This window comes from Crocodylus porosus, unplaced genomic scaffold (assembly GCF_001723895.1).
Source record: "Crocodylus porosus isolate Cpor-Errol unplaced genomic scaffold, CroPor_comp1, whole genome shotgun sequence".
Taxonomy (NCBI): Eukaryota; Metazoa; Chordata; order Crocodylia; family Crocodylidae; genus Crocodylus; species Crocodylus porosus.
This window is the reverse complement of record NW_017728906.1, coordinates 49,946,335-49,957,378: the sequence shown is the minus strand read 5'-3', so window position 1 is coordinate 49,957,378 and position 11,044 is coordinate 49,946,335. Positions and strand designations below refer to the sequence as shown.

The following is an 11,044-nucleotide window of genomic DNA, read 5'->3' as shown; positions in this document are numbered from 1 at the left end:
TTTCCTGCCAAGGCAGGGGGTCGGACTAGATGATCTACCTAGGTCCCTTCCGACTCTAGCTACTATGAAACTATGAAACTTGGCCAGTCTGCTTCTGACACCAATGTCCACATCATTGATGTAGATGTTAAAACAGCATAGGCCCTAGGACACAGCCTTGTGGGACCCCACTGGTCACAGCACACCAAGACGATTGGCTCCCATCGACGACCGCCCTCTGGGGCCTACCGCAGAGCCAGTTCCCCAGCCAGCGGATCGTGGTGATGTCAAGGCCACAGTTAGCCAGTTTAACCAAGAAGTGATCATGGGATACCAGATCGAAAGCTTTTTTAAAGTCAAGGTATATGACATCGATCTCTTCCCCTTTGTCCAGGTGATAAGTCACCTGGTCATAAAAGGAAATGAGATTGGTCAAGCAAGACCTACCCGCAACAAACAAAGTTGAACCACTACACCATGAAACTAATACTTATTAGCTAACATGGATGGAGAGAAGTTTCTTTTTAATCAAGAGCAATGATCTAGGGTAGAATACAAGACATGCTACTTTCCAGAGCAACATCCATCTCACTGAGCTGCTTATGCTTTAGCTTATGCTCTTCTTCCTTGCCCCACATATCTCTTTACCCTGATTGCTCAAGAGCCCAGCTTCAAAATAAGTGCTAAAGAAAGGTCTGAGTACAGCATGTAGGCCTGACTGCTATACATGGTTAGTGAGATACAAGTTCCAACCGTCTCTGCAAGAACCCAGGTCTTCGGCTTCCTTGGGAAGTACATAAAGTTGTGTTATTTAAGACATCTCCTCCTCCTCATTTATCCAGGGCTTACACTCAGGTATGTGTGTGTATGTATAGCCACGGCCCTGCCCAGCCAGCACGTACATACTGCACGTTGAGTAGCCTTGCGAAAGTTTACATACCTACACCAAATGGGCGCCCAAAATTATGATTACACAGCTGGAAAATTGCTATTTGGACAAGTAAAATAGAATTCTTCCCCCAAAACTTGTTCCCCAAACAAACAAGCAAAAAATTCTTTGCAATAATTCTGCATTTAAATTAAGGCTTTTTCCAATATAAAAATGCTATTAAATAAAAAAAGTTATTATAACAATATCACTATACTGGCAAAAAAGTATGCTCTGTAAAGCTGTCCTTTGTCTTTACACATCAACAATCAACAACATATATAATACATACAAAATTAGCACTTTCATCTTAATGTGTGTTTTAAATTATCATGAGAAAAATATCTGGATTTAGGTAAAACCTAAAATCATGAGACAACAATGTGGCCTTACTTTTGAAAACTTCCCAGGGTGCTTGGCTCATACACAACTGGAATATATGTTTTTGAAAGAGGGGGCACCACTTGTGACAATGGACTAGTCTGCTGCAGCTCCTCACTTGCAATTTCAACTTGTATCCAGATATGCACAGGCAGATTATTGATTATATGTATTTTTTTGATAGATGTAGAGTACACACAAACTTCACCGAAGTCTATAGCAGAGGGACCTACAATATATATGAAGTGAGATCTTTATTTAATAAAAGTAAAGAAGTCAAAAATCACAAACAAAAGTCTATACAGTTCACTATTTATCCATCCATCAAATAACAAAACTTAGGCTTCTGGCAGACATTAAGTTAGACATGCAATTGGGAACTGACAAATTCTATCTTCAGTCGCAAAAATTTTTTGTCAGTCCTGCCATGCCAAATGTGATTTTTGACATCTGAAATAAAAATTCAGCATATTCCAATCATGAAATTGATAGCTTCCGCACATACCCACATATTCAAATGGTGCCACAGGAAGTGAGACATCAGGGATCAGACCCTGATGCTTCACTTCCCATAGCATCTTGCCAGTGCCTGGGGAACCTGGGCTCCCAATCCAGGTCCTCGAAGGTTGCTGCTGTAACGCCTGCAGAAATCACTTACCAGGTCATATTGCAAGGAGGAATATTTGTAGTAAGCCTAGAGGTTTACTATTAAAAGTTCACTTGATACCAAATTGGACAAGGGGCCATGTCAATCGTTGGGGGTCTCTGGTAAAAGTAATCCTAGGGGCAACACCTCCCCCCACACTGAACAAAGTGTAGGGTGAGAAAAGAATTCCTTCCACTTTGCTCAGTGTGGGGAGAGGTAGGGAATCCACAGTCCCTGTTGTATGGGACATGGGTTTCCCATGTATGGCTCCCTGCCAGGAGAGTAATTCCCCCTCTCCCTACATATATGCATATACACAACTTCCACTTTGCTCAATGCAGGGAGAAGGAGGGAATCCACAGATACTGCTGTGCATGGAGCAGTGCCTGGCTCCATGGGGTGCCCCAGATGCTTGGCTTCATATGGGGATCTACTCTTGCCCCACACACCCTGTGTTTCTCTCAGCAACAGAGGGAGCCCCTAACCATGCTCTTAGCAAGGCAGGTGTTTCCCTGCATGCCTGGTTCTGTGTTCTGGGAGTACACCTCCTCCCACCTCTGCCCAGAGGCGAGCAAGGGAACCCATAGCACTGTGCTCCATGCCTCAGAAAGGCTTTCTTCTGCTTTTCTGAGAAAAGTGTACTTGACAACTAAGGGCTCTGTTCACAGCCTTTCCAGATAGGTGGCCAGTGAGGTGAGGGAGGGAGAAGTGCAATCTGGAATGCCATTGGACCCAACAAAGACCTATCACCTAATGTGTGATATGCCACACATTCAAACCAAAGCTTGACAGAAACCAGCTAAAAAAAAAACAAAAACATGTTCTACATTTTTCCAGCAGCATCTTTGTAGCTAGTTGGCCATTTTTATACTTAGACATTTTTATTGGGGAATAATTACTTTGAACATGTAGTCAGTCTAAATATATTGCACAATTAATTGCATAGTTAACATAATGTGTGTCACGGACCTCAAGTGGTCCAGATCATTCTGTAAACTGATGAGTGCTTATTATTTATATTGCTATCAAATCTGCATTCCCTGTGAACTTTACCAGTCGTATGCTACTACTTCAAGTGTCTTATGGCAGTTCATGCATGTTATGATAATAGCTATCTATACCAAACAAACTTGCAATCTCACAAAAAAATCACCAAATGTGTCTGACAAAACCTAATCCCCATGTTCCAAATAAATAACAAATGTGTGTGCAACATGCAATTCTCCACATCCCTAGATACTACCCAGAATACTGCAATGTTCCCACATCCTGTAAAGTGCGGTGTTTAGGAAGTACAGTCCCATTCTTTTTCATGAATGGAAGAACTGTCGAAATTGTTTTCTTTATTCTTAGAAATGCCATTTGTACAGGAGATGTACAACAGTAAAAGCCAAGGGCTTGTAGATGGGATGTGTGAAAGTCAAGCAGTCACAGGAAGGTCTGAGCAGAGCTAAGCAAACTTTCTTTCTACACACAATATACATAAGCACCCTGTTTGAATTATTCCAGCTGCAAACAAGGTTTTATCTTAAAATACAGATCAGTAACCACTGAGATCATATTACTAATTACCTGTAATTTTAGGGGAACTAATGCTATAGCCTGCACAAAAAAAGATAAATACTTCTAGTACCAACTCTTACTAAGAGAGTATTCCATTTAGCTTCTAAGTAGGGGTTCATCCTTCCCATATATAACTTTCCTACTGAAATTTGGTCCTAGAAAAATTCTGAAGATATCAAACTTCTCCATTCAGATACTATTCCCTTCTAATTCCAAGAACTTTCTCTTTGAAGGCACCACTAAAAAGGATGCTGCTACCAATATTAATATCATTCCATGTATTCTCTTTAGAGAGTGAACACCATCCATCCCATGATTTTACTCATTTTTCCAGTGGTATATCTTAGCTTGATTAGTTTATAAAGGTAGATATCTTCCAGAACTCCAAATCTAAGTTTACCTCACCTTAGTACTGTCTGCCCAGGTACAGGACTGATGACTAAGCATTAATATAGCTAGTAAAACTATTTTTTAATTATCCTCATATTATTTAAAGCAAATATTATGTCGCACAGATTACATTGTGCAGATAAATCATTTTATATTAGTCAAATACATTTTTGTAATAAGTGGAAATCTTACCAACAAGTATCTGGTGAAGTTGCTTTGGTGTCAAAATTAAATTACAATCTTCCTTCTCTTGTGGAGAAGCTGGCACTGCATTAAGCCCATCACATACCTGTGCAGAATCACAAACAACGTGTTCTCAAAGTAAGATCAAAGCTGTTATTCTCATGTTTCAATGTATGTTAGGCATATATAAATATTTAACTTACTTCTGTGTGTGAGGATTTAGATTCAATTGCTGACAGCTTTCGACTAGTTAGCAGGCTGTCCTCATTTAAGGGAGAAGTTTCTGGCTTCAATTTCTCCTTCAGTAAATCTGTCATTGAGATCTTTGGTGACCTGAGCCCTGCTCCAGGTTTTAGTCCTATGTTTATAGGATTGTTAAGAATGTTGTACTGCCTATAAAAATACAGAAAGCCAGAAAAGTTGAAGTCCAATTCTCTGAAAATGTAGCAAATATTCCAAGCTGTGCATAATAAAAATTACTACGTTGTTCCAGTTACAAATTGACCTTTTTTATGAACCATAAAAATTGATCTCGACTTATATGGAGGTTTGACCAAGAGCTGGGTCCAAACAATTGTATTATCATCACGCTATACCCTTGCAGAAACACTGAATGTATTAGTATATTAATTTCACTGTTGATGGAAGAAGCTGTTTTTCTTAGAATTCAAATTGAAAATGTGGGATAACATACACATTGGTCAACCTATAATTAGAATAATATGATAATTAAGATAGGACATTCTTCCCCTTTCTGCTTCCACCCAATTCCATTCTAGTTGCTGCTGCTTCTCACTGCGTTCCTAAGCATCTCTCAGGCCCTGCTCCCCCAATTCCACTTCTATCCAATCCTACAGCCTAGTTCCAGACCTCACTCCTCTTATCTACAACACTTAGTCACAGCCTATTCAATCCTCCTTTCCCTTGGTTCCTCTCCCCTCTACTACTACTACTATCCATTCAAGCATCCCTTGAGTTGAGTCCTTCTCTTCCTTTGTATATACCTAACCCTATTCCCTGCCCTCCATTCCTATACACCTTTCCTCATAGGCTCCTGTTCAGTTCATGCCACCTTGGCCTGGAACATGCCCAATGCAGATGGAATCTTTAAAGAATTTGGACTCTTCTACATTGTACAGTGCAGCACCAACTACTGATACCCAAGCTAGCTCTAAACCAGCTAGCTCTGGTACCAGAAGCAACATAGGTACATTAGCAAACCACCCTACCCAGCTGAAATCACCTTGTTGAGACTACGGCCATATGTAGATGAAATGAGGGGCGTGTGTGCACCACTTTAATGGTGTTAGTGTTTGCAGATGCCAGCGGCATATTGCACGGTAATTCCAGTTGCTGTAGCAAATTCAGCAGTGTAACTCACCTTAAACAACTTGGGGCACAGCAAACTTAAACTCCTCTGAGCAAAGCACTGGGCTCCATGCAGCTCAGGGGCTCTGCAGGAAGCCCATGCAAGCAGCCTGCAGTGGCCAGGGAAGGCAGGCTCCCCCAAGAAAAAAAAAATAAATAAAAAATAAAAAACCAGGAAGCCTCATCTTTTTTTCCCTTTTTTCCCCCCCGGAGCCTGCCTGCCCACCTGAGCTGTGCGGGGACCCAGTGCTTCCCTCCATGGTGCCTGAGCCAGGTACTTGCAGGTGGGTGCTGCTCAGGGGGGGCCACCACTGCCACAGAGGGAAGCACCAGCCTCCCCCCACCCCCCACCCTGAAGCCCAGGGACCGCTCCACCCACTGGCAGCTTGCCCTCCCCTCCCTGCTGCCAGAGAGGCAGGTAAGTTCAGATATGTGCACGACATGGGGGTTTAAAGGGCCCTACATTGAAACAGTGTTTTTAAAAACCCATTGCTTCAATTTAGGGTCCCTGTTTCATCTACACATGCTCTAATACTGAAAACATGGCTATACTGCTTCTAGTCTCCAGCAGTCATTTAGCGTTAATTTGAGTATCTCTGAACAGCAGTACCATAACAAAAGCAGTACCAGTAGTGCACTACCACTGGATGTTGCAGTGCACTTGGGGTGCCTGCCACTTTAAGAGGTCAGGCAGCCTGTAAAGCTGCTGGCAGGTGTGGGCCAGGGCTAATGGAGAGTCAGCTGACCCAGGGAGCCAGCAGGTAAGGCTAAGCCTGATAGAGGAAGCCACCTGACTCAGAAGGAGGACAGGGCTTAGAGCAGATATTAACCAAGGCCCTGAGAGACGCCAGCAGTAACACCTTGGAGCCTGCTAAGAAAATACCACCTCAGCAGGATGGCTGCAGCTCCAGAAGGTCAACATGCAGGGTAACACTTAGAGAAGTTTGGAGGTCTGGGTAGGAACTAAGGGGAGGAGGAGTTTTATATGGACCCAGGGAAGAGTCCAGAGCCCAAATTAAGGGGCTAAGAGTGTGAGACCAGAGAGGGTCCAGGAGCCTATTGAGAGGCTGACAGTGTGGGACTAGAGAAGGCCAGGACACCCCAGAGAAGGAGAAGAGGAAACAAGCATCAGGAGAATACCATCTGTGAAGCATGAGGCATGGTGTATGGGAAGAATGGAGCCACTAGCCCATAAGGCAGTGACCACAGGCACCTAGTGGTCATTTGAGAGAGCAATTTGGGAAGCCTTGGGGCAACCTCTCTCATAAAAGTAACTGACATCAAGTCATGACAGGTGACTAAAAGGGTGACTGCCCACAAAGTGAGGGCTGCAGGGACTCTAGGGCCTTCATGGTCATCCCTGGAGAGCAACCCTATCACACTGGGCATACCAAACCGAATGGTAGTAAAGTTACATACTAGCACTAAAATGCCTGGCTTTGGCTCTGCTAAAAATTACTGCATTGTGCCGCACAAACATAACACAAACTCTAATTAACTCACCTGAGCAAGTACAAACTGAAAAATTTTGGAGACCTACACTTCATTCATATATGGATGAATTTGGTTGTTGAAGGAGGGTTAAAGGCATTCCAGCGCATACATCTGCCAAATTTTAAGCCCTTGCTCCAAAGAATAGAGTTACTAGAGCTTCTCAACAAAAGATTATAAGACATTTTTAGCACAGGCACAACTATGAATTATTCCATGTCCTCTTTTTTGGAAGCTATTGAACCACTCTGAACCATTTTAGCTGACACTTAACTGGGAACAGGGGAAAGGAAATAAGACAAAAATCTGATGTAGAAATTTATAGACCAAATTTTCAGCCCAAACTGAAGCAAATGATGAGAGGTTCTTATAATTTAGAAATGGTCATAGTACTTTAATAATAAGAATGACTACTTGTGCAGCTGGCACTGATATTATTACCATTGCTACTACTAAAGATGTATTACAGTAAATAAAATTAAGTAAACTAAAATATGATAAAATAAAATATAATCAGTGTTAATGCGGGAAATTTAATACGAGATGTTTTTAAAAATAAAAGGTCATTTTAACTCATGGATGGAACCGCTACTCAAAAAGTACAATAAAAAGTTTGCAATATCTATATACAATACTTCATCCTCAAATGGTTAACATATCACAAGTGACAAGAACAAGTCAGGAAGTATAGAGAGACTTTTATTGTGAGGACTTTAAAACACAGAGACACACACATACACATAAGGGCCTGGTTAGTTTACTTCAGCAATATATTAGTGCCTAAAGGTGACCTGATTTTTTTTTTAAACTTCCTCATCACTGAAAACAAGAGCTAAGTAGGTTTATGTTATTCTTGTTTAAATTCTCCTAGCTTTTTTAATAAAACATTAAATATATCAAGTGTCAGCTCTAGTCTCCCAGCATTTTGCTTTACCAAACTAGAATTTAGGGACCAAGTATAACCCCTCCCATAATTTCATAATCATAGATCCATAAAGCCTTTTGGTAGCATTACAATCACCTCATATGGCATCCTGTATAATGCAGAGAATCAATTTTCTATGTCAGGTCCTATATTCTGACTGAGCTAAAACATACCTGGTGGAAATATATCCAGCCCATATACTGGGGCCTTAGATTGTTGTGGAGGCCTTATATTTTTTTTTTATAAGAAACAATTTCATACCTGTAAACTTCTTTCTGTAAGCGATGCTGTCTCAAACTTTGAATAAAATCTGTATAGTATTCTTTATGTGCTTGCTTTTCTAGTTCTTCATAGTCAGTATATGCAAAATCTGGATCAACATAATGGTATCTCTCAGTCTTCGTAAAAATAGTCCTAAATATTTAAAGGGAAAAGTAGTTTCATTATGTGTATAAATGATTTAAGGCCTTACTAGCCTTTGAAAAGATCGCTGATTTTGCTACATATTTATTTAATTGGAAACCTTTTTTGTGTCACAGGTGAATATTAGTATTTGACTTTGTAAAGACAACCACAAAAACTAAATATAAAAAAATAAAAGGGTTATATGATCAGTTTCACATTAAAAAGCAACTCAAAAGAAACTTATTAAAAAGTGTGCAGTCTAAACAGACAGCTACATATAAAAACACTATATTCTGAAAACAAAAATATACACCATTATAAAATATAGTCGATTGGTATTGATCTATTAATAAAATATGTAATTAATAAAGTTATCATGATGTCCTAGTTTTATCTTAAATTCTAGTGAATTGTCTCTCAAGGATGACTAAGGGAGAGGTAGACTTCAGCAACCCACCACCCCACACCACCACCACCTCCCAGGAAGCTTGCCTCGCCATCTCTTCCACCCCACTCCTTCAGCACCCCGTGCCACCACCACTATCCTTGACCCCCCACTGGCCCTGCTCCTTGAAGGCAGTGGAGAGCCGCCATGATAGCAGGGATGGGGGGGGTTGCAGAAGGCCATCAGTGCTGGCCTTGCCTCCCCACTCAGTCCCCTCTGCACCCGCTGGCATGGCAGTGCTCCACAGCCTCTGAGGAGCAGGGCCAGAGGGACGTGAGGCCAGTGATGCTGGCCTTGCCCCTCTGCTCTGTCCCCTCCGTCATGGCAACACTCCACACTCTGATTAGTTGTTTCACTAACCAATCAGAGTACTCCAAGAGCATTACAGACAGACAGACAGACTGACTAAGCCCTTTATTATCTAAGAATTATATCCAAACCTTATATTGCATACTACATTACCTGTATTTTTTATGTCTTTCACTAGGCCTAATGCTGGCTGTGCGGTCATTAGGAAAGGCTATAAGCCCATCACTCTTACAGTTCCTATTTATCATGTGCGTATGAATTTGTGTTTGAGCTGACTTAAGCATTGCCACTGGTGCAGGATCACTGTACGACTGTCCCATTTCATCAGCTATGAAATATCCAGTTGCATTAGAAATCATTGGTGTTATACCTTAGGATTGAAATAAAACACGTTTCATGAAATTAGGTTAAACATTTTAAAATAGGATGTTCAAAAATAATATTTTGTTTCACAAAAATATATATAGTAACTTGTAAAAAGTAATACAATAAAATCAGATCTGAAAATGAAGGCTCCAATACATTTCTCTACTATTTTTTTTAACATATATTTACATTAACTTCAGTCAAGAAAGGCAAAGATGATGTTGTGACAGTGGTGTTGACATAGGATGCAGAGGGGTTAGATTTAATTCCCAGTTATGCCACAAATTTTCCTGTCTGACCACTTCAGCATGTACTTATGTTTATTCACTTGCATAGCCTTATTTCAGTCAATCCAAGTACTTGTGCTCCAACCCTCCCCCCCAAAAAAGCCCTGTACCACGCCAAACAGCTTCAGCAGCAAAGGGTGGCTGCATCTCTTCTCCCCACCCTGCTGTGCCATAGCCCCACTTGAGGCCAGGAGATGCACGCACACGCACACACACACACCCTCCCTCCCTCCCTCCCAGCCCCGAAACCGCATACCCTGCTGAGCGCCAGCAGCATTGGCAACAGTTTAGGGAGGCGGCAGCTGCAACTCTATTCCCTGCCCCACTGGGCCCTGCACACAAAAGGGACAGCAACCTGCAGTAGCAGCTAGCTTGTTCTGTCTGCCCTGCCTTGCTGCCAGTTACCATGGCTCTGCCAATTCCTGTTGCCCCTCACTCCAAAGCCACAGCCCCCCCAAGCCCTGCTGCTGCTTCTCACTCCCAACCCAGGTACCCCTGGCCCTGCCAGTGCCCCTCACTCTCAACCTTCAATATTCTGCCCCTCTGAGCTAAGCTGGTAACCCTCACTCCTAGCCAGCAATCTCCCGCCCCGCACTCCAGACTGACAGTCAGCCCCTTACCCCTCACTTCCAAGCCACAGCTCCCTCCGTCTCCCAGCTGCCCCACCCCTGCAACCTTTTTCCCACCATGGGCTGCTGCCTACAATCCAGCCACCTCCACAAGTTGAAGTCCCACACCCTATGGTGATCAGATGCTGCAGCAAGAGAAATAGATAGAAAAAGGCAGGTATTAGGACCCTGGGGGTGTCTTCTCTGCTACAGCAGAGAAACTAAACTGAACTTGGTAGGTGCTAAGACCCTGCAGACGTCTCCTCTGCCTCTCTCACCCTGCTGCAGCTGGGGGCCCGGACAGCTTCTCACAGTCCCAGCAGGCACCTGCCCCCTTCCACAGCTGAACTGCCAAAACCCCAAATATTTGATCAGATTTTTAAAAAATGCGCCCAGACAGATCTGCGGATCCAAAAACAGCACATGTCCAGGAAAACTCAGACAGGTGGTAACCCTACCTTGTATTAGTAATAAATATGCCTCAAACAGATATCCCATCACCAGCTCTCAGTGAAGTGGGAAACAATAGCCCCTGGAAAAACAAATAGTCATCAAAATGGAAAGGCAGAGAGGCATTGGGACAGATAAAAGGTGTTTGGCCATTGAACTAAAAAGTTAAGAGATGTATTATTATTGACTGTGAATTGATTTCATAGATTTCATAGACATCAGGGCTGGAAGGGACCTCGGGAGATCATCGAGTCCAGCCCCCTGCCCAAAGGGCAGGAAGTCATCCTTGTGTCCAGCCTGAAACGGTCTCGCAGTAGTTT

At 42.5% G+C, this 11,044-nt stretch overlaps 1 protein-coding gene across 1 annotated transcript in view; it reads right to left on the bottom strand.

The window, feature by feature from the left end:
* CFAP47 (cilia and flagella associated protein 47) overlaps positions 1-11,044 on the bottom strand; it is a 734,432-nt gene that overhangs the window by 658,043 nt on the left and 65,345 nt on the right. The window contains exons 10-14 of the mRNA XM_019528459.1: positions 9,167-9,383; positions 8,116-8,268; positions 4,274-4,463; positions 4,080-4,176; positions 1,301-1,517 (exon numbers count right to left, since the gene is read on the bottom strand). Of these exons, the coding sequence (XP_019384004.1) occupies positions 1,301-1,517; positions 4,080-4,176; positions 4,274-4,463; positions 8,116-8,268; positions 9,167-9,383 (874 nt within the window). The remainder of the gene's footprint in view (positions 1-1,300; positions 1,518-4,079; positions 4,177-4,273; positions 4,464-8,115; positions 8,269-9,166; positions 9,384-11,044) is intronic.